At 37.1% G+C, this 24,961-nt stretch overlaps 1 protein-coding gene across 14 annotated transcripts in view; it reads right to left on the bottom strand.

The window, feature by feature from the left end:
• The window catches only part of LOC145680674 (uncharacterized), a 573,261-nt gene that overhangs the window by 372,819 nt on the left and 175,481 nt on the right, over window positions 1–24,961 (bottom strand). Inside the window, exon 4 of one of the 14 annotated variants that reach the window (XM_081751524.1) lies at window positions 12,493–14,336. The exons of the other annotated variants lie outside the window; for them this stretch is intronic. Within the exon in view, the coding sequence (XP_081607650.1) occupies window positions 14,027–14,336 (310 nt within the window). The 3' untranslated portion in view covers window positions 12,493–14,026. Of the gene's footprint in view, window positions 1–12,492; window positions 14,337–24,961 lie in introns of those variants that run through there. 14 annotated transcript variants of the gene reach the window in all.

Here is a 24,961-nt window from a genome sequence, read left to right on the forward strand (position 1 = left end):
TTCAACCTTTTCCTACCCTGGACCACATTTTCCATTTCTTTGTGGATATTCTTGCCTAATCTTGTATTATTTGGTCAGTACATTTCAATCGCGGTCTTCCTTTATTTTTTTTTCCCCCTTCTGCAATTCCCTCCATAGCTACTAACGAGATTCCTCCATGTCTCATAATATGTCCAATCATCGTATCTCGTCTTTTCGAAATATTCTTTAATGTGCTCTTTTTTTCTCCTACCGTTTGCAATATTCTCTCATTTGGTACCTTGTCCGTCCATCCAATTTTCATCATTCTTCTGTAGCACTACACTTCAAAGCCTTCCATTCTTCGTTTTTCCTCTTCTTCTAGCGTTTATGTCTCACATCCACATATATGCTTTCATCAGCCTTTTCTTCAGTTCTATGCCAATGCTTTCGGTTAGAAGCTTCTGTTTTATTTCAAATGTCTTTTTTGCTTGAGCTATTTTGGATCTTACATCTTGTTTGCATCTGTTATCGCTCATTATTTTACTCCCTAAGTAACATAATTCCTGCACTTCTTCCACCAGGTGATGTCCTATTTTGATCTTCATTTTTCTTGTTCGTTTTCTACCGCATCTCACAATTTTTGTTTTGTTCCCGTTAACTCCCATATTGAATTTGCTGCTAGGTAACTATTGCATACCGTTTAGACCTGTCTCTAATTTTTTCTCACTGTCTGCCAGCATTACGGTATCGTCTGCAAATCTAAGTATGTATATTTTATTCCTATGCTGTAAATGTCCTTGATTTCTTTTATTGCTTTTTCACTGAAGAGATTAAACAAACTCGGTGACAATGAGCATCCATGTCTAACGTTGCCTTCTGTTCTTCGTACAGGTTATATATTATTTTTCGCTTCTTATAGTTTATTCCTGCTCCAATTAGAACTTTGAACATTTTGTTCCACTCTACATTATCAAACGCTTTTTCCAAACCGACAAATCCTAAATTGCTTTTCCCACTCGAATTCTTTCTTCATGAATATAAATAAAGTGTAAATGTAAAAGGTGTTACTTTTGGATGGTTACAAGCATCTGGACGCCTTAAAAGATTTAATTGTATTGTCTTAATTTGGTATAGAGATTAAAAGTTTAGCAAATATTTCGGATAACAAAATTCAGTGGATATATGGCATACATTTTCCATTTGAGTCCATGCTTCCGGGGACATATGATTTTGTAAACAACTAGGTCTTTCAAATTTACTTGATTACCGGGACATAAATGAGGTAGTCGACCGTTTATTGCCCGTGAGGGCCACGTTGCTTTTCATGCATATTGGTCGATTCGAATATCCCCTTCCTCGTTTCGAATGGGTTTGTATCTAAATATGTACCCACTACGGGACAGAGAGGGCATATAGTTGTATCCGAGGCGAGAATGAATTGGGGTTAGTTAGTTGGTGTAGAACGATGAAGAGTAATGCCATACAAGACTTCCGTTTCTGATTTCTACATAGCATGTATGTTCTATGTAGTAGTATATTTGTATTAGTAGCAGCAGTGATCCTACACTTCTGTAGTGAAATTTATTCTTTCTACTGATTATCAGTAGTGGTATTTTAGTCTCTTTGTAGTAGTATGAGATTACCTTCTTCCTATTCTCATTATCTTCCTGTTGTTTTAGCTAGCATATTGTATTTACATTTCAAAACAGTAATGATAATCTACAGATGGAATTAAGTGTTAGTACTAGTAGACAAACCGTGTTTTGTGTTAAAGAAGTATTCAGATCAGTTGAATAGCTTCCAAGATTAACTCGGGACAAAAACAAATTTTCTCCACATTCTGTCTTTATTGGATGAAATGCTAAATAAATATTTTCTAAAAAGAATATGAAGCCTTTAGCTTCTACAAATAGTATGTTCCACTTATAAGTCTTCAAACTTTTGTCTAATATTATTTACTAAGCTTACACTACTTTTACTCCATTCTGATAGAATATTATCACTACCGTGTCCTAGAAATATAGCTACGGTTGAGTCTTTTCATGACCACTACTTCTGCCCAAAACATATGACCTCGACAAATCTTGGTCCATATTCCTGTGCGTTCTAATGTTTGATAGAGTTTTTTTTCTTTTTATATATATATATATATATATATATATATATATATATATATATATATATATATCTTAACCTTTTAACCATTTGTTAGTCTTCCTTCATCTTTTAAAATCCTTTTTGGAGTCTACCACAGACTGAAGAAGGAAGTAGCATCTTCCGAAAGCGCTACCTGTTGCATGTAGAAGAAAATTCTGCTACATATTTTTTGCGGAGAGTAGTAGCCTTTCTGCCTTCTCTCCTTGGTCCATATTATTTTTGGATGTCATTTATCCATATAACTCATTCACAAATCTGTTGCTTTATTTACAATTATTTGTACAGTTCCGGACACAGCACGTTGGGCACTTCATGTTACATGTATTGGAAATAGGTACTCGGAAGTAGGAAGTAGATGCTGATTAGCAAGGTCCGTCGACCCTACTGTTCCGCGCTTTTACAGATCCCTTCATAACTAGCTGTTTCTGCGTAGTCACTTTCTACAGCTGTAGTGTGACGTCACCGCGGTGAAGCAGGGACAAATATCGTAGGCTAAGCCAACGTTCCGCCATAGCGATTTGCAAAGGAAAACAAATTTTAAAATGCGATAAAAATAGACTACATACAGATACAATACGTACGTACTTTAGGATTGTGCAGCACTTGAAGAATAGCTTTGCATCCACTATCTTAAAAGCATCCTTCTTCCGAAGTTCCCGTGTTTTTCTATTCAAAAACCGAATTCTGAAGAATGTCCTAGCCTTGTCGAATAGTTTCAACATAGAAGTGTCTTTCTTAGGACATCAAATGGTCGGCCAATCACATTCTTTTGTTTTCGACTTTTTTTTTTCTTTTTTTTTTTTTTTTGTAAAATTTTCAAAATACATCTTATTTTTTGTTGCTTCCATCCACCGGGGAGAAGGTAAAATGAGACCACAACATAGCCTCACATTGCCACCATTCAACTTGGAAAGAACTTGCAACTATGTTTAATCCTAAGACTTCAACTTTCGATATGATTTCGAAGTTTAAGTTTTTACTCATAGTCTTATCGGAATCTTCATACATTGACTGTTTTCACACATCTATCAAGCCCCGAATCATTGCCACCTGGACAGTTCTGTGTCATTCCAAAATTAAGTAAACCTGTTCGTCATAGGACACGCACCCATTAACATTCATTTCATCAAATATAAGCACTGAAAATTTCTTCACACTCTTTAAGTAGCGCCCTTGCTCCGTCAAAATTTTCAAAACTGGTGTAAGAATACCACAAGAAAATGGTTATTTTTGCATGCAATGTCGAAGTGTTGACATATTGGGTACGCTGATTAGAACATGTAACCGCAGATGATTGTATAATTTATCACTGTGGCGCGTTGTGTTAATGCACGAATAATATCTTAATCAGTCCATCTTAGTGTTTTCTTGCCATTTATTAGCATATTTACTTGGCCCTGTATAAAACTTTTTCGTAATATATCCACCACCGGTTATTAACCACTCGATTGAAACGATCACAATATTATATTTTAGAACCGGTCTTTGAAATGAATTCTTTATTATATTTGCTTTCCAATTCTTTTAACTTCGTTTGTAAATATAAACTATTATTTTGGCTTTGTACATACTGACAGAGTTTAGTTTTTGGTTGGGCCGCGGTGGCTCAATGGTAGAGCGTTCACCTCTGATGCATGTGTCTTTGGTTCGATACCTGCGCGCCAACTGAACTTTGTGGTGGACAAACACCGTGTGTGTGAATTTTCTCGGGGTTCTCCTATTTCCTCCTACTTTCTTTATTCCACTATTTCATTCATTTCACATCATCACCGTATCCTTTAGACCAACCGGCATAACCATGCGACGTAAAACTTAAAGATTTAATTTTAGTTTCTCGTTCTCTTCACGCAAAAAGGAAAGCTCTTCCTTTAGTTCATGCCCCTCACTCTCTACAGAACAAACGGAACATAAAGAGTTCCGTTCCGGTCGTTCCGTTTTTGTTCCGGTCATAATAGTTATTTCATCTTTTCATCTGACTGTACCCAAATGCCTGATTTTTTTTTTTTTTTTTTTTTTTTTAATACTCTAAACATCTAGCTTTTGTACACTTATTTCATTCATTATGTACAGGAACACGGTTCCGTATGACACTGATAAGTTCAGTGAAGGCACAACATCGGTTTAAACTTATTCTTGAGTGGAATATTTAGAAATTCACGTTTTAAATCACGTTTATAAGCTTCGGGAATAAAATGATCGGAATAGATGCTGGCGTTTTTAACTATAAAGGTGTCTTTCCGACAGCATTTCTCTTGCCAAACTTTCCACAGAGAATCCGAGAGAAATACCTGATAAATAACTTCGGAACCCTTAATATTTCTACTATGATTGCGACAAGTACTTATCGTACAATTCGACATGCTTATAAGCTAACACGAACACTACAGTAATTAATTTTTCTCAATACAAGAAAACAAGAATCATTCGCTTTCCTGCAAAAATCAAACTAACAAGCATGGGTGAATGAGAAGGACCTTTGGCGAAAGCTGTTTCTGCTCCCGCGGTGACGTCACGATTTTACTACATCTTCGGTTTTCAAAGAAGGGTAGTTATGACGCGACCTTAAAAGAGGGAAGGAACAGCAGGGTCGACGGACCTTGGCTGATTAGTACATTTGATTAAAAGACAAAATACATTTTTTCGACGGGTACTGGATCATGCTACCTAGATATATATTCTATATTTTCATTCTAGTTTGTTTGATAAAATAGCTCACAAACTCTGAGGCTCAATTAAATGATGGCAATAAGGAGATAGATGCACTGACCACGTATAACCAAGCTGAATATCCGCCATATCGCCGACCATAGTTCTTCAAAGCATATAGAGCAGTTTTAACTGACGACTGAATGTCTTAGCTACAATAAGGGCTGTATGTAATTTCTAAATGAATGTACAGATGGATATCACAGTAAGAGAAATATCCATGTACTGTAACATAATCTTTGTGGATTAGTAACACTCAATGTTTGTGTACTGTGTTCGTCTTGTTTTAATGTTGTGTTGTGTGATAGAGTAAATAACCCACATGCACAAGCTATGAGGTATGTTCAGAAAGAAAATGAATTTTCTAAATATAATGGTACTTACCGTTTGAGGAAGTTACCAAATTTATGTCCTTCTCAATAGTTCCTTTACAATCATTATATTGTCCACAGCGTGTTTTACACTGCTGGAATGCACTTTTTGGAAAACGTTGGAATCTTATATTGAGTTTCTTGTTCTTTCTTCTATGAATTGGTCACGGCGAATTTACACACAGGGAACAGAAAGAAGTCTGTAATTGCCATATCAGGCGAGTTGGGTGGTAAGGGTATAACAGTCGTGTTATTATTTGACAAAGGTTCTCTAACGAGGAGCGCCGAATGGGTAAAAGTACTGTAATAGTCCAGTATCCATGTTTCACTTTAGCAAGTTTTCAGTCCTTTCTTCCTCACAGCTTCCCTTAAACGTTTCATCATTTCTAAATAATACTCTTTGTTGGAGGTTTGACCACTTGGGACGTATTCACAATGAACAACCCCATAAAAATAAATTTTAATGCTTAATCGACTTTATTGATGTGGTTTTTGGGTATCGGCGATTTTCTTATTGGGAAAAGTGTACCTTTATAGCCATACACATAAGTCTCCGTACTAATTTTGATGCTTTTCAAGAAGCTATACTCACCGTTTATACAGCGTGTTTTGAAACACCGACAACGTTTGGGAGGTGATTCCTGACATCAAGGTAAGACAAAAAGTATAGACCAATCTAGGTTTACAAATGCTTCCTTTCGGAGTTATAGGCATCCGAAAACATTATAAAATGAGAACTTTAAAGGACTATAGCTTCAATACTATGGGACCTACCGTAGTCGGGTCAAGACTTCACTTAGGAACAATATCTGCCCTATCCAAATATCCATGTTTCAGAATCTTAAGGTACTCACGCAACAATTTTTATACAGGGAGTTTGGCTACGAGCATATATTTGGTCTAGGAATTAATTCGTGCGGGTGGACAAGAGATGGCGCAACGAATGGAGCGTCCCACAGTTCCGTGTATCCACACATGTGTTGCAAACCCCTGTCATCGCGTATCGTTCGTAGTATAGGGCAGTGGATTAAAGCGTCAACAACACCAGTTTGTAGTTAAGTGAACATGGCGCAATTTGTGCCTGATAAAGTGTTTTTGCGGGGTGTCCTGCTGCATTACTTTAACATGCAGAAAAGTGCGACTGAAAGTCATCGTATTTTGGTGGAAGTGTATGGTGACCATGCTCTAGCTGAGCGAACGTGTCAGAAGTGGTTTGCACGGTTTAGAAGTGGTGATTTCGGCTTGGCAGACCAAGAGCGAGCTGGACAGCCAAAAAAAATTCAAGACGAAGAATTGACAGCATTGCTCGAGCAGGATTCGTGTCAAACGCAGGAACAACTTGCAGCAGCATTAGGCGTTGATCAAACAACAGTCTCCAAACGCTTGAAAGCCATGGGAATGATTCAAAAGATGTCACATTGGGTTCCACATGAATTGAAAGACAGAGACGTTGAAAGACGAAAAACCATTTGCGAATTGCTGCTTCAACGACACAGCAGAAAGGGGTTTCTGCATCGAATTATTACGGGTGATGAGAAGTGGATCCATTACGAGAACCCTAAACGAAAAAAGGCCTGGGTGAAACCAGGTGAACCAGGTCCATCACAACCAAAACGAGATATTCACTGTGCAAAGGTTATGCTGTGCATATGGTGGGATATGAAAGGTGTGGTGTACTATGAGCTGCTGCAACCGGGTGAAACTATGAATGGAGAACGTTATCGACGACAATTAATGCGTTTGAAGCAAGCTCTGGCCAGAACACGACCAGAATGGGAGAACAGACATGATAAACTTATTGTTCAACATGATAACGCTCGCCCACATGTCGCAAAACCGGTCAAAACCTATTTAGAAAATGTCGGATGGGAAGTTTTACCCCACCCGCCGTATTCACCAGACGTTGCTCCTTCGGACTACTACTTGTTCGATTGCATGAACAACGATTTGATTGGACAGCGGTTTACTTCTTCAGAAGATATCGAAACATGGGTCTCTGACTGGATCGCTTCCAAGGATGAGGACTTCTTTCGCCACGGAATCCGTACATTGCCTGACAGATGGGCGAAAGTGGTGGCTAGCGATGGACAGTATTTTTCTTAAGGTATTTATGTATTTTGTGTTTGTACTACAGATTCAATATGTGCGTACCAGCCGCACGAATTAATTCCTAGACCAAATAATTTGAAGTACTCACCAACACCCTCTGTAAAAATTGTTGCGGAAGTACCGCAGGATTCTGAAACATGGATATTTGGATAAGGCACATGCTAGTTCCTAAGTGAAGTCTTAATTCGACTACGGTAGGTCCCATAGTATTGGAGCTATAGTTTATTAAAGTTCATTTTTTCGTGGTTTCGGCAGCTTACAACTCCGAAAGGAACCTTTTGTGCACCCAGGTTGGTCTATACTTTTTGTCTTATCTTGGTGTCAGGAATCACTTCCCAAACGTTGTAAGTATTGTTTTGAAACACCTGGTATATTTCAAAATATCTTCAATTTTTCTTTTATTAAAAAAAATAAAAATAAAAAATAAAGAGTCATGCAGCAACACGATGCACGTTCAGTTTTTCAACTAGGGTCACATAACAGAAAAATTAACTTGTTTCTACTTTCTCAACTATTTCGCAGACGATTTTTCCGCACAATATCGCACACGTATTGAACATGATCATCATTAGATGACGTTGATGGATGTCCAGGTATTGTCTCTTACTCGATGGATGTTCTTCCAGCTGTAAGACGCTGAAACTACTTATAACAGTGGGTTCGACTTATAATTCTTCCCCGTACACTTCCTAGTCTCTGTAAATATTTTTCCAATTTGAAACAAAATTTGCTGAACAGACGTTGCTCTTGCAAAATCTTTATTTTCGTAATACTACAAAATCACTACAAGTGCGGAACACAATTATACTCCAATGCTTGCAGTCTCACAATGACACAAGGCAGGATGGTATTATAATTATTGTTGCAGCTTGGGAAGCATTAACTGCGCGGCAGTGGTGTAACGATAATGCTTATGTGTGATTATATATTATAATCTTTAGGGGAAAAAAATAGCTTCTAAATGTTGCATTAACCAGAAGAGAAAGATTATGGAGTAGTATACCAGATTACCTTAAAATTTTTTAATACTATGGGCTCTTAATTCCGCTTATTGTTATAGTTTCTTAAAAATTATTTTAAAAATGAAGGCCATTACTTATTTTTAAAATTTTTCTTGGTTTAGTTCAAATATTACTGATTCTTTCAAAAACATTTTTAGCTTTTCTATCGTTGCAAAATTAAATGAGAAGTTGGTCAGAAGGTAGACATTTAGTCAAAAAGACAAAACTGATAATTGTAACTGAAGATTTCAACTAATTCACAAATGGAATATTTAAGAGTGAACCGCTCAATCAATTGCTTTCTATAATATACAAAGCACCACTACTCTGAATACCCTTATATATACTTTAAACTGCAATCTTACATACGCTTCTGCGATATAACCGTTTCGCTAGGCATTTCAATATCTTTTCAAACATATTAATGCACACAATAAGTACATGTATAACCTAACATAGGATTAAGTAATCTGTGATACACGGATTAAGATACGGATTAGTGCTTATATGATTATATATATTTAGAATTGAGAACAAAAACGGCCTTTTTTGGAAAAATCACGGAAATTTTCTTTTTCATTATTTTCTCATTCCAGTTATTCGTGTTTTGTTTTTCTATAGTGGAGTCTTACAATTTCGAAAGTACCTTTATAACATATAGTACTTGAGACTTCCATGTTCGATCTGGAACTGGCTATTTTGATTGGTCCTCAAAGTGGCAACGGATCGTTTGCTAGAAGGATAAGTTATGCATTCCAACCTATCGCGAACGTCATTTCTGGAAGTGTAACCCCCATGTCATTGTAATTTACGTACTTTATCATCCGTGTTATTCTGTTGACTAAATGCAAAATCAGAGGCAAGAAGTTTATTTCATGAAGAAAGGAATATAAATTCGTTGTCTTGGTACAAAATTATATCTTGTATTTGGTTCGGAAAACGTTTGATTGTGAGCTTCAGATATTCTATTAGAAGACCTTAACATGCGTTCAATTTGCACAACTAAAGGCATAAACGACCATTTTGAATATGATGTTACTGTAACACAATAATAGTTCATTATTCACAGACTGTTCTTTATTGTTATTTTGGAACAATATGCTTGAAATAAACGTTTTCTTTACTTCCTCCTCATTGCCTGCCAATTCAAATTTAGGCAGAGAACATATATGACAAGATATACTGCTTTGGTACTGATGAGGTAGTTACTCAACCAAAATGACACTAATCGTAGAATCTATTACAGGAATTTGATGCGGTGATACGTACATTACAAAACCATGAAAAAATGAAAAAAAAATGTATTGCTACTGACAATTAGCTAGCTTTGTATTAAAACAGGATTCTTTAATACAAAGAAGCTGGCCTTTTTAGCATCTCTAAATACGAACACATATGAAAAGTAAGGGGAAAAAAGAAGGAATGTCACAAAACTGCATTTTTGAGAAAACGACGTTTTAATATTGAAAAGCGCGCAAGAAGAATAGGGTTAGTTAAATCTTTTGCCCATTTTACATGGACATTTCTACATCTACGCAAGCGTGGTATATACAATCAAATAGTACCAAGAGTCACCAACAGATAGGGCAAAGCACCCGAAAAAGCACATACATGGACATTCCTTGTTTTTTCCCCTTACCCTTCATATAGTATTCCACGAAGAATAAGAGCCTCCCGGCTAGTACGACTGAGTAAAAGTGTAAAGCTGGCGATGTCAATCACGAGTCACTTCCCCAAGGGTTTAAAAAATTGATACAACCCTCATCAGCGGTACGGATCTCCTAAGTCCCCCGCTATTAATTCGCTGTTGCATAAGGATTTACCATTATCAATACAAGCAACCAAATCCCGTATGAAGCATACACATTTTAGGTATTCTTCTAATTATAATTAGTCTTGCATCATCTTCACCCTAAAGGGCATGATAGGAGACTTAAAAAAGAAAAATGAAATGAAATCTTTAAGTTTAACGTCCCACGATTATGCCGGTTAGGCTAAAGGAGACGGTGATAATGAGAGATTAGTGAAATGAAGAAAGTGGAAGCAAACGGGAGAATCCCGAGAAAATCCACGAGCACGGTGTTTGTCCACCACAAAGTCCACACGGCCCGAGCTGGGATCGAACCAAGGTCCCCAAGCACCGGAGGTGAACGCTCTACCACTGAGCGACCGCGCCCCCATGAGACTTAAAAAAAGAGATAAGTAAGTTGCTATGATTGACATTACTTTCAGGAATGAGAAAATGAAATTTCCCTTCTGACACCTGTTCTACACATATGGTAAAACATTTTCATTTGAGTTATAAAAAGATTTTTCAGAATACAAATAATAATTTTAAAAACATGTCAACTTCTCACAATTACAACAGAAAGTTTGTTTAAACTTAGGACACATGAAAACACTCAAAGAGTGTCAGGCCATTTCAAAGTATTACAAAACATAAAAAAGAATGGTCAATAATGAAGGAAGTATTGAAACATCAGTTGCATAAAATGTCATAATGTCTCGCATCTAAATGACCTTCAAATCTAGTTTGTATATATACAAATAACGTGCGGGCACAGAGTACGACTGCACAATATCAGTTCTAAAATTCTGGTAGCATCTCTGCTACATCTACTTCGGAACATGTATGCTGCGTCCAACAGGATGAAACTACCCAAATGAAACTTAGTTTTATTATGCAGTGAACCAATGTAAATAATTTGAAGTATTTTACCGAAAGGGTCGCCGATCATCTTCCGTGAATCCTTTGAATACAAATCGTAATATCTATTTTACTCTTACATTTAAATTAGCACATATTACCACTGAATTAGGCACATTTGATTGATTGAAGTTCTCACATTGTCACACCCACATATACGTTGCCCAGATTACTTGCATTAGAGGTAAAAATCGGCAGGGCCTGTGGCTGCAAAGTACAGTAGTCATAATAAGCGGAATGGGAAAAGTATGGGACTTACATATGTTCGACTGAGGGCATATTGCTGGTGCTCGACGAATGGGACACTACATTTCAGACTGCGAATTAACTGGGGTTCTCGCGTACCGCAGTTCCAAGAGTGTGTCGAAATTATGCAAATGCAAGGAAGATATCTGGGATACGGTTACAGTATAAAGGTCAATGCGCTCTCAATGAATGTGGACTGCGCCGTATTGTACGAACCAGATCACATCTCAGCTGAAAGAATGTTTCATCCAAAGTGTTCGTGCACGGACAGTTAAACGTTCTCTGCATCGTCTTGGCTTCAGGACCCCAGACCAATCAGTGTATCCCTGCTCACAGACCACCATTAGACTGAACGCCTTACATGTGCTTGAAGGTACAGGTATTGGACCATGGAACAATGGAAACAAACGAACTAAAGCGATCAATTTCGATTCCAGTTGCATCATACCGATAGGAGACCGAATCGGGCGATAGCATGAAGCAATGGATTTGACATGTCACGTTGGTATAGTGCAAGGTAGTGGGGGTCTATTGTGGGCTGAGTTGTCTTCAGTTGAGAATCATTGGGACTATTAGGGGAATGCCAACCTGTATATAGACATCCTGGGGGACCATGTACACCTGCTCATGAAGATGGTTCATGATAATTTTTTGACAAGCAGTTTTCAACAACTCTCCAGCCCACAGGTTCCGGATTATGTTTAGGCACAGTCAAGTGTTCGACGAAAATTCTAGCGACCTCCAGTTAATGCAGGCTCTCGATCGCAGTCCTGTGGAACCTAAGTGGAATATCGTTAAAAGAACTGTACAGAACAGACAGTCACCACCAGTGAACATGGGCCAACTGTGGAAGACACACAGCTTGTATATCTTCAGATGACGTCCAAAAGCTGTTGGAGTTATTATTTCGCCTTGTCGCTGCAGTTCTTGAGGACAGAGGAGAGTCGACATAGTACTAGGTAGGTGTGTCTAATTCAGTGGCACGTCTGTGTATTTACTATATCAAAGTAGCTGATAATTTCTGGTAATCCTAATTTGGAAATAGGGAAGAAGTTTTGATTTTTACACAGATAAGCCTTCCTAGTTTAAGGATAATCTTTAAATCTATCTAAGTTAGACATTTTTCATGAAACTATTAAGGATAACTTAGGGACATTTCACTGCAACTAGTTACATTAACATATTCACTGATTTGATTTATATATAGGTATTATGACCAAGCAAAATACAAAATAACTGTTAAAACTTTTTATTGGATAAATCCCATAATATGGAGTAAGTTAAGAGATCAGATATAACACAAATGAGATGTTATTAACAAGCAATAATAAACTAATAACAATTAATACTGACTTTTTTTTTAACAAAAGCACAAGAAAATGCTCTCACACATACATATACATATATGTTTACACAAGTAAGTTCGCGACCTCCTACTAATGTCTTTTAAATCTATATTTTTTCTGTTTCTACTAATAAAAAATGAAATGAAATCTTTGTTTTATGTAGGCTAAAAGAGGCGGTGGTGATTAGAAATGAATGAAACAGTGGAATGAAAAAAGTGAGAGGGAACGGAAGATTGTGAACCGGGAAAACCCACACACACGGTGTTTGTCCACTAGAAAGTTCACTTGGCGTCAGCTGGATCGAACCAGGAATCCCACACACCAGAGGTGAACGCTCTACCGCTGAGTTTCTACTCATAATGTAACGTTGTGCAAATATACGTACGTGTAGCCAAAGCTGGTACTTCTAATGCCTCGTGTATCTTAAACTCGTCGAGCTCGGGAACACTGATAGTAACTCATGAACTGTCAAGTAGTATCTCATGAAGACACAAAGCATAATGTTTAAGTCGGGTCGACTGTTGTCATCAGTTGCTCGATCTGAGGTTAAGTGACCGATACATCAAACGAATTGTTACGTGCGACAAAAAGTAGTTTTTTTTTTTTTCAACCCGGACTGCAAAAAAACAATGGTTAAACTCAGGTGACCCTCCGGAATCAGTGTTCAAACGGAGATTAAAGCATAAAGTGATGTGTGTAGTAGAACTTTGACAGTGTAAGTCAATTTTTGAATTAGTTGTAGATGGATGCACTATTGACGGCAACCCCTATTCGCAGCAACTTGACTGCATGATTGGTTTAAAATTCACTCTTTTGGCGAACGGAGGGGGAGTTTCTGTAAGAGAACACTGCGTCCCACACTGCCGATGTGAACCTCCAAAAAGTCCGAGAACTGAAAGATTCAAATTCCTCCTCCATTTGGCTTATTCATCTGATCTTGCACCAATCAACCATTATTTATTTCGGTCTATGGCATACTTCCTCCGCTGCAGAACCTCTGGGACTAACCGATGTGTAAACTGGAGTCTGGGAATTCTTAGCCTCTTAATCACGCTGAGTGCACCGGCCTTGAAACGAAAATTATGCCCACAGACAGCTGAAAGTAATAGAACGTAACTGATTGTATTTTGAATTAATCTATTTCTCCTATTTCAATCTGGGCATTTTTATTTTTGTTAATCAAAAGGTCGCGAACTCTAAGTATATAACAACTTTGCATACTGTATGTAAAGTTATGATTTACACGTTTATTTAACTTCACATGAAACAAGAACAAGAAAGACGCTATAGTTATTTCTATTATTTATTTTATATACATGTAAGCATTATTTAGCTTAAAATTCCATTCATTTTATTTTCAACACATATTTCGTCTTTCTTAGTCAACATGAAAACTAGTATCATATGATAAAGCGTAATAGCTCATTGGAAGGGCCTTGAATGCCACGAATGAACATCACCATGTTCTTTAAGTTGTTCTTCACTTTCGAAGACATTATTACAAATCCGACAATAAAATGGCTTCTTGGGTGCATGTCCTTTCATGTGATTATTTAACTTATCCTTGCGGCTGAATTTCCGTGCACATACTGTACACGAAAAAGGTTTCTCTCCTGTATGTACAGTAGTATGTCTCTTTAGCTTCCAACTGTCACAAAATTCTTTTGAGCACCAAGAACAGATATGTCTCTTCCCATGAGACATAGCGACACTCGACATCATCAATAAGAATCTGAAATTAGAATTAATGAATATTAACAGTTTGTAAATTCATATTTCTGACATTTCACAAACAGCAGTAAATATTATGATTTTTTTTTCTTTGATCAACAATCCCATGAATATGCATTCACTTCTAAACTGATTCGGAATTCGAGAAAACCTACGGAGATGATGTTTGTCACCACAAACTCACATTGTCTGGGATTAAACCGGAGACCAAGTGGGCCAACTACCAGGGCACGTACAAACCAAAGTTGTTCTACGTGGAAAGGTTCGTCTGAAACGTTGATTTATGATGTTTTAATGTTTCTTTAATACTGTTAGTGGCAAAATGCAACATGGTAGAACCCCAGGAGTAGACCAAATATCAACGGAAGTTATTAAGAATCTCTGAATAGCAACAAAGAAGAAATTATTTTAATCTTATTAAAGAAATGTACACTCATGTTCAAAAGAATTGTCGCATATCTATAACTGTCTTTTTGTAAGAATATAATTTGCTAATGATTTTGCAGGGTACTTTTAATACTGATACTCTGTGAATTATCGGGAAATGTGTATTTGTGGTAAATTTCATAGGAAAAGAATTATAAATACGAAAATTAGAGTGAGTAAAACAAAATGTTGCTAAATGGACAAGAAAAGTTTTATTTTCGTTTTATTGTTCTTATTTTCTGCTTTTTTGACATGAAATCTGCCACATACATGTCTTTGCCGATTATACACATACTAACATTATAAGAAATACCGGGCGAATTCGTTATTAAATTAATTCCTACAACAACATATTTATAGACATGCGACAATAATTTTGGACATGAGTGTACATCTCGGGAAAAATACCAAGACTTTGAAAAAAGCATATTGGTCCATATCCTGAGGAGAAACGGCGCACGGAAATGCGAAAAACACAGAACGTTAAGTTTACTTTCCCAAGCATCACAAATACAGTGCAAAATTATCACACAACGAATGGAAGGGAAAATCGAAGAACGGCTATTCGGAGGACCAGTTTGGATTCAGGAGAAAAGGGAAACAATACTAAGTCTACGGTTGAACATGGAACAGCAATCAGAATAAACAAACCAATTGTGATACATTTGTAGATATAGAGAAAGCTTTCGACAGCTAGATTGGAATATCATGTTCAGAGCGTTGAAGAATCTGAAGCTGGATCCAGAGACAGAATATACCAACTTTACAGGAACCAGATAGTTGTTATAGGAAGAGACCAGAAGGAAGCAAAAATAAGTAAAGGAGTAAGGCAAGGATGTGGACTTTCACCTTTTCCGTTCAACGTCCATATACAAGAGGCTATGAAAGAATTCTTCGATAAAAACGAGATCGGCGTAAAAGTAAATAGCCAAATTTTCAGCACAATAAGGTTTACTGATGACGTAGCACTGATAGCGGAGAACGGAAAGGAATTGCAGGAGGCATTTTCAAATGTGAACGACCAACTGGAAAAAAACATGCAAAATGAAGATAAATAAAAAAAAAATCAAAATGATAAAGTGCACAAGTGCAAGACAGGAAAGGGCAAACGTATGGCTAAAGGGAGACTAAATCGAAGACGTTAAGGCATTCTCATATTTAGGAAGTCTAATATCCTCGGACGAAAGAAGCGAAAAAGACGTAAGTTCAAGAACAGCGCAGGCTAAAGAAGCATTTAATAGGAAAGGAGGACTGCTAACATCAAGAAATGTGTTGTTGGACTTTGGAAAATGATTTATTAAGACACTGGTAAGGAGCGTGGTGCTTTACGGTGCTTTACGTAGGCATTGAGGAAAGCTGAAATATCCAAACTGGGAGAATTCGAAATGTGGTGTTGGCGCAGAATGCTGCGCATATTATTGACCGAAAGAAAAGGGAATGAAGACGTACTAAAAGAAGCTAATGAAGGAGGACAGATCATGAAGATAATAGGAAAAAAGAAAAAACAGCAAGCTTGACCATCTTATTCGCCACTTCGCTTGAATCACCATGTTGATAGAGGGAAAGGCAGAAGGAAAACCAGGAAGAGGATAGAATATCTAGAAGCAGTTCGAAGAAGAGACCTTATCAAAGTATACAACAGCTCTATCCAGAGAGAGAAAAGTTTTAAAATTATGATTGAGCCTATGGTTGAGGTGAGAAAGAAAGAAATATTAGTATTTATTGTTATTGTTACATTTTCTTCATTGTTAATATTATTAAGTCTCTATTATTTTTATATATTCTCTCTATTGTAACTATTATTACTATTTAGTGTTACTGCTATATATTTACTGTTATTATTAGATATTTCTTATTCTCATATATTTATTATTTTTATCTCTCCTCTTAGATCTCTACGTCTCTTTTGCAGCAGTATTTTGTTATATTTTGATATGTTGGATTTTACTTTTATTTATGGCATGTCTTTAATCGTGAGGGGACAAATAGCCTCGTTGCTGACGTTCCCATTAAATCCCAATCAATTAACGCACACATTAATAATGCGTGTGTAAATGTTTCGCGCTTTAACCACTGCTTGATGGAGTTTGGAAGATGCACTGTGAGTTTGCGTAAACCCTGGTGGCTGCATTGTGCAACTACCAAGTATATGGCCCATCCAAATGTCACAGTATTTTGATGTTAGAAATGGTAAATACATGAGGGAATCCACACAGTCCCGAAGGCTCCAGTCGATCAAGACAGATAACATCAAAAGAAATTCGCCACATTGTACCATTTGTATTAAGCGACTCCATGGCAACTAAATCTCCCATCCGAACAAAGGTACCAAATCCATACGCTGCCGTTAACACGAGAGGAGACGCTTGTGTTGGGCATGGTACGGTATCTTGGAAACATTGCTTAATGATTATAATGTTTAGTGATTATCACAGTTCTGGATAACTACTCATGACAATTGAGTGTACGAGTATAGCGGCGCCCAGGGAATAGGAGACTTTAGTTGATATACTCGAGAAATATGTAGGGTCAGGAGGGGTAAGTGTGATTTTGGGGTAACTGTGATCGCAGCTCCCTATTAGTGATGAACGGTACATTAAGCCCAAGTGTCACAGATTATGAAAATATAGGTTTCTGCCTATACCACAGTACCACCAGCACTAGTCGTGACATACGCATGATCATTTGCAAAGTTCAAAATGAAACCTGAAGAAAAAAAAAAAAGTTTGCAAATTCGTTATCATGCAATTTAAATTTGCATAGCTGGTGGTGAGTGCGAAACTGAAGGGTTTTATGGTCACAAAGAGCTTATCTATTGCACTATTGTATTAGTTGTTGTTGCATATGCTGTATGTGCTGAAAACAATTGGTAAATCACACTGTGCCCTTGGTCACAGAGACATGGGGAAACTTGTGATCACATAAACATTTCTAAAAAATAACAGTATTGTGTTTCTGTTTGTTTTGCAGAATGATTGCAAGAGCATGATGTAAAGTCATCTGTTGGAATATGTCCCAAAATACGAAAGGAAGACTAATCGTGATCTAGATGACAGGTATACTGTGGAGGACTTAAACCTTGGACTGGAGTTAATCAGGGATGATGTTTCGATTCGGACCGTTGCCCACCAAACTAACATACCTTACACAACGCTTGTTGCATATGCAAAAAGATGGAAAACTCAAAAGAAAGTTAGTCTTACAATGTACGCGACAAAATTATATGGCGGTGGAAGACCTCCAGATCTTGATGTTGAAGCGGAGAATTAACTGGCGATGTATCTACGAATCATAACCAAACGGGGGTTCGGTATGACAGGGTTGAATGTACTGATCTTGTGCAGGAGTACGTAAATGCGAATGAAGGTCGCAACACTTGCTTCAAGGATAGTTGCTCAAGTCGCGAATGGATCAGAAGCTTTCAGCAGCTGAAAGATTCATTCATTGTATATGGATTGTTTGATTTGCTTGAGGAAACAGTACGAAACCTTCACCTTGAAGATAAGTCGCAAAACACATACAACCTCGAAGAATTCTGGAACGAAGAGAAGATGGGTCAGGAAAAGAGACAACGAGTTTTCTAACATGTGTGTCAGTCAGCCAGTGGTGACTTATTGCCTCCACTCATCACCTACCAAGGCAAACACAGTGGTCCTCCTGGACGTCTAACAAAGCGTATGAGGGAACAAGTTACAAGATTATAAAGAAAGGGTGGATGGATTGCGAAACCTTTCGCTCATGGTTTGAAGGACAATTTCTACATCACGTTCCTAAGAACAACCTGTTGCTGCTGCTGATTAATGATGGACATCTCAGTCACTTATCCTCAGATGTTGTCAAACGAGCCCAATCTAAGAACATCTGCATCATCAAGCTGTCCCCCCACACAAGCCACATTTAACAACCACTGGACGTCAGCGTATTCGGAAGTCTCCGAAAGATTGGAATCGTTCCCTCATCAAGTAGCAGAGACTCCACGTAAGTGAGAAACTTTCCAAGAGTGCATTTGCTGAACTATTAGGACAGGTTTGGAAGAAAATTCTCGCAAGCAACATTGTTAATGGATTTCGAGTTACAGGCATTTTTGATTCCAGAAAAACCTCCCTCTTAAAGCCTAGCAATTGCATCTCGTTTGATCCTGATGCTTTATTGCGTTATAAACAAAAACGCCACCTCGATCTGACACTCATGTCCAACCACCACAATCTACAGGCAATCAGGAACTACGTTCACTTGATTCTAGTGCAGAACAGCCTTCCTCTTCAACTCCATTCCCATAATCGGATGTGCCAACACCACAAAGACGTTAAATTGTCTGATTGTGGACCCACGAAAGTCGGAGTCAGCTTTGAGTCACTGCTTCTGCAAGAAGTCGGCTGTACCTCAATCCCAAGGCAGAAAAGAGTGTTCAATGCAAAATACATAACTCATGACGATTATGTAAAAGAGCACGTACACAAACAAGCATCAACTAGTGCCTCAAAGAAACTAGCCCATCCACCTAAACCTTCGGCCACAGTTAAGAATGTGCCAGTTACTGAGAAAATAAATTATCTGAGTGAGTCATCTGAACTTCCAGTTGTAGAAAGTGATGGAGATTTGGATTTCAATAATCGTGATTATGAAAGTGTTACAATTCCAGGAGTACAATACAGAGAAATTCAATACAATCACCTTATTAATAAATAATAATAATAATAATAAAAAAAAAAAAAGCAAGCAAGCAAGCGTGTACATGCTTGTGAAGTTAAACGGTGGAAAACGCAACAGCATGGAACCGATATATGGGACTAAATATATATATTAAAATTTTATTCAAGTTATATTCTTCAAAAGACAGCATTTCTTAATAGATTGTATAGGAAGTTTCTGCGTCGTGGAACTTTTAATGCAGACATACTGTCTGCCCCAATGTAAGATAATTTCATGATTTACGTATTTCAGAACAAAAAAGATATTGTTTTGTACTCCTGGGAAAAATGCCTTTCCCATGCGTCTCAATTTACTCAGGTGAGGGCCTGGAAGAGAAACCCTATTATTTGACAATTTTAGGAATACCCCGCCTCTCACGTGTAGGATTTGACCAATGACACACTGCTATTAGAATCTTGTATAGTCAGTACGGATATAAAGGCATTGCTCAAGCAGATATAGACAAAGATATTTGAAGTCAAGACTATGTTCTTGCGTGTAAAAATGATAAACGCACACGTTTCACTGTCAATGAAATAGATATATCTCCTGTTGAATTTATTTTGGAGCATATTCCATTATTGCTTGTTGTAGAATGTAACAGAATGAGAAAAGGAGCATAAATCACTGTTTATCTATGAATATTGGTGATACTAAAGACGGATCTAATTTGCTATATAGCGGATGTTACGGAGAAAAGTTACCCCTATTGTGGAAGTATATTAAGAAATGATGAATTTCTGTGCGGGTTATGACTTAACAGCATTTAGTTGTATGCAGTTAATAAATCAAGAACAAGAAATGTCTGCTGAAATTGTGCAAACGACACGGATAATAAATGTAAGGACGCAAAATCAAAAGTGTAGGAAAAACAAGGTAAAATAAAGGAAGTTACGGTATTTAGTTTCATCCCCAAATCACTTAGTAATGATTACGATTAGTTATTTGTAACGTAAGGTTGGGAACGGCTCACTAGAAATCACAGTACCGGCGTCCAGAGCCGTCGATGGATTTAGGGAAGACACTGAATGCCATCCGAAGTTCCATTTTCAAATACTTGGTTTCACTTTGGTCATTTCATTCAATGAATCATTCAATCAATCGATTCATAGGGAACTGGATCCTCGGAACAATTTGTTAAATATTATTAGGAACCAGTTCCTCCAGAATCGAATCGGATAGAAATTAAGGTGCTTCGAACTGTAATGTTTCTACAATTACCGTATTTTAAACATTGTTAGATTCAAATGCTGACACGATTTAGTACCATGCGAACTTCCCATATTAACACAGTTCTAAATTTACCAAAACTTGAAATATGCAATGTAGGCCTATAAAATAACAGGAAAAAAAAAACTATGGCACGAACCACCATTTTTTTCGTTTGCTATAAAGGGCACACAATAGACAATAAGAAAAACAGACGCAAATTATCAAGGCCCGAAAGACAAAGTAGAGAAACACACAGAAGAGAATATATGAAAAATATGAACCATACATTAGTCCAGTGCTATTCAACCGGGGGTATGTAAATCCTAAAATAAGCATATTTCCAATATTTATTGAATGATTATAGTTGGAGAAATATTTTTTTCTTTCCAATGGACGATTCGCGAGATGACATCACGCGCGTCTAATATTTTGCAAGTAATCTGTTGACATTTATTGTATACAGTCTTAGAATTTTTTTCACATCCATGAATACATTTTTTACACCTCTGTAAATCATCCAACGGTTTTGGAAACATGACAAAAAATACCCCCGTCATGTAGTTTGTAGTGTTTATAATTATATCTTAAGTCCGTATACACAACATGTGTATTAAGTTTAATAAGTTTACTTCGATTTAATTTCTTTTAAACAGCTTCAGGAGTATACAATTGGATGGCGAACTGTGTCTAGGGATTCATGAGAAAAAAAAAAAAAGGTTGAATAGCACTGCATTAGACTACATACAAGAGGGGACAAACCCCCTTAACTTTCCCTGGAGAACAATTAAAATTTAAAAAAAATACTAAAACTAATACCAACACTTCACAAAATTACATAATGCAAGCGAACAAGCACCCGAAACCACAACTCCATTACCAGAGCTAATTACATATCTTAAACTAATGAAAAATAAATAAATAAAAAAATTAAAAAAAGCCACATACAAAAAAATAAAAGTTCTGTGCACCGAACCCCAGGGTATGGATTCAATGCATTTTGTTACACAGAATCCAAATTTTAAAACCCCAGGACGATTGACAGTGTCAATTTTGTTTCATGGACGAAAAACTCACGTGCTGTCTTACGTACCAAAATTCGCTTAAGGTTTTCTCCTATATATAAAAAAAGATCGTTTTTGGGGTTTCGAAATTTGGATTCTGTGTACCAAAAATACAACGAATTCATGCCCTGGGGTCTGGTGCATAGAACTTTTATTTCTTGTGTGTGGTTATGTAATTAGTCATAAATACGGTACCTGAAATTTTCGCGTGGTAAATATAGTTGGCAACTTGATTCATGAATATATATGCCCCCAATATCATAACTAGAACAAAATTACCTATTTAATAAATAAAAAACGACCTGCACCACCATTCCTTCTGAATCATATGTATGACTTAACTTTTTCTCGAACAGCACGGTATGTTATCAATATTTTATGTGTATGTACCACTAATAGGATTGACGAAATTACAGTAGTTTACAGTTAAATGACTCCACTGACCACTAAGGACGAATAATCAATGAAATAGAGTAAACTTTATTGACATATACTAATGATTACAACTGATATATACTCAAATTCTAATTTGTTCTTAGTCAAGGAACATCCAACACATATGAAATGCACCTTTAACAACGAAGCAGCACATGAGGTCAAATCATAAGCAAGACCGCATGAAGAAGAACACTGTTAACAACACATTACGCCAAATTCATATCCACACTTCCGCGTTGAAACAAAAATGAACATGTAACCACCCGGGGATCGGGTAGCTGTTCGGACTGCCATTTATTTGTAATTGATCAGTGTCGCTGTTCGTTGTCCGACCAATAAGTATTCTCCTGGAGACCTGGACTTACCTGGGTAGGACGCTAAAGGACCTCTCCAAGAAAGGATTACCAATTGTTTCAAAATCGCTCGTCGGTCTCAATGATGAGATGAGTATTAGGCGCCGAGAGGTTTGGATGTCTCGTCCCGAAAACCTCACGGACGATCAGACGGTCATCCAGACCATAACGCACACAAATATCATTTACACAAACAACGAAAACACACTGGATTAAATAACACTATACTTATTTATTAGAATACTATTACGAAAAAAATAAATAAATAAATTACGAAGAGAAATGAACATAACACTTAACACAGAATATGTATAATAATCTTCATTATTAAAATCTCACTTTGCCTTGTTAATGCACTGTAGCCCCTTTTTTCACTTTGATTTATATATGAGATTATAATTGAGATTTCACTATAAATACTTTTCTCACACCATTGACGCATCTGGGGGATTAGCACTGGGAGAAAAGTTGTCGGGATAATCCCACGCAGCAATCTAGCTGCTGCTCCAATCATCTCAAGCCGCGTAATTTCAGCAAAATAAGTTTCCAATGTGGAATGCTAATGTTGGAGGACGCGTTTATAATTTACTTACACGCACAAGGTATATAAACCTGGGACTTCACTAGTTGGGGCTAGCCGTAAGAAAACGTCTTTCTCCGGTTAAGAGCTTGTGCCCCTTAACACAAAGTTATACTTAATTCCCGACGCGACGTGCGTGGTTACGGCTTCAAAACCTGGAGTCAAACTCCTCGAACGCAAAGGTTCGAGATACGAGCTGCAATGGTTCATTGAAGAATGTTGGCAGTTCATTCTGAAAACCACTCAGTTAAATCACCTGCATGCACTTGCAAACAGAATACGTAAAAGAACTTATGTTAATTTTAGTCCACTGGCCACGACGCACTAGACACTGCGATAACTCGGGCGTAAGAAAGTCCCAATAACGAACTGGAAAAGCGATGACGCTGGTGCCATTCCGGTGCACAAACATCTGGCCAGCTAGTATTTCCATAAATGATTAAAAACAATGAAAGACTTCTTTGTCCAGTTGCGTGGGAAAGAAGCAATTCCCACCGAAGAAAGAACTTATTTGCGTCGCAGAATAAGGTATAAATCGAAAAGGTAATCACTATTTTTACAAAATATACAGAGCGTCGACAAAAAATAATTCTATAAGCTGGTGGCGGTTATAAACAAGTATTAACAATAAAACACCATATGACTCAATACCCGTACGGAATTTACAACATTTTTCAAGCGTGTTCGAATATCTGTAGAATAGGTGCTGCATTTTACCCCATAAAAGGTGGGGAAATATAGGGTGAAATCAAATAGCATATGCAGTGAGGGAACAAAGTGATCGTAAAAGTGTCGCAAAGCTATGCCAAACGCAAAACATATGTTTTTGTGCCATATGAGGTGTTTTTCTTTCCACTCTCCCCATTTGTGAGTATAATCACTGTTGCATCTGTTCTTATGTACGCAAGCCACCGTTAACGCTAGGGTCCCCATGCTGCACCTCTACGCTGACATGGTTAGATAGCATTCGTCCTTTTAGTGGCCACCTTGATATTTTAAAGGAGGTTCATGTTTTATACCGAGCTCTCTTAAAATCAATCTGCACCCACTAATGCAACACCCACCTTGAAAAATATTTGTAAGGCAGTACAAACGTGTTTCTCACTAAAGAGATGATAGTACCCGATGAATGTGAATTTGCTAGACCATAAAATAGAATACAGTGCTGGTTTTTTTTTTTTTTTATTTATTTATTTTTTTTAAATTTTTTTTGACGCACCACATTTTGGAAGGTTTACAGGTAAAATTCAATACTTTGCACGAAAAGACATATTTGTAAGGAACAAATTTCTGCAGGCGATAGAATTAAATACTAAGTAATACAGCTAGTGCTTTACGATGGACAAAATAAGCAAGTGCGCGTGAAAGATGACTCTATTAGATGCAATTTTCCACCGGCAGTATATTTCTGCATAGTATATAGAACCTGCATTTTGTGTTTAAAAGTGGAGCGTTATTAGCATGATACAAGGACAACAACTATTGAAACTCGTATCATGGGTTAACCGTTTATCGTCGGATTAATTTTAGAAAATTTACCAGATGAATTGGAGGATTTATTTTGGTTTGAGACAGGGTTGGCTGGTTTAAACCAGCAAAATGTTTGTAAAACTTGACAAACACACATTTGTGGGTTATCACGTTTCACTCCCGTATATTATTCGTATTATATTCAAACCTAAATTCCCCATTCATTACTCAAAGAGATTATGCTACAAAAGTAACTTTTTTTATTATAAGTTTGTGAATGTTTCTTTTGTGATTTTTTATAGTTTGTTATTATTGTTACGCAATTGCAATCAAAAAAAAAATCTTAAATATTGTTTTGTTTTCATATTTACTACTGATAACATACATCGAAACG

The sequence above is a fragment of the Thermobia domestica genome, chromosome 3 (genome assembly GCF_964235325.1).
Source record: "Thermobia domestica chromosome 3, izTheDome1.hap1.1, whole genome shotgun sequence".
In the NCBI taxonomy this organism is placed as follows: Eukaryota; Metazoa; Arthropoda; class Insecta; order Zygentoma; family Lepismatidae; genus Thermobia; species Thermobia domestica.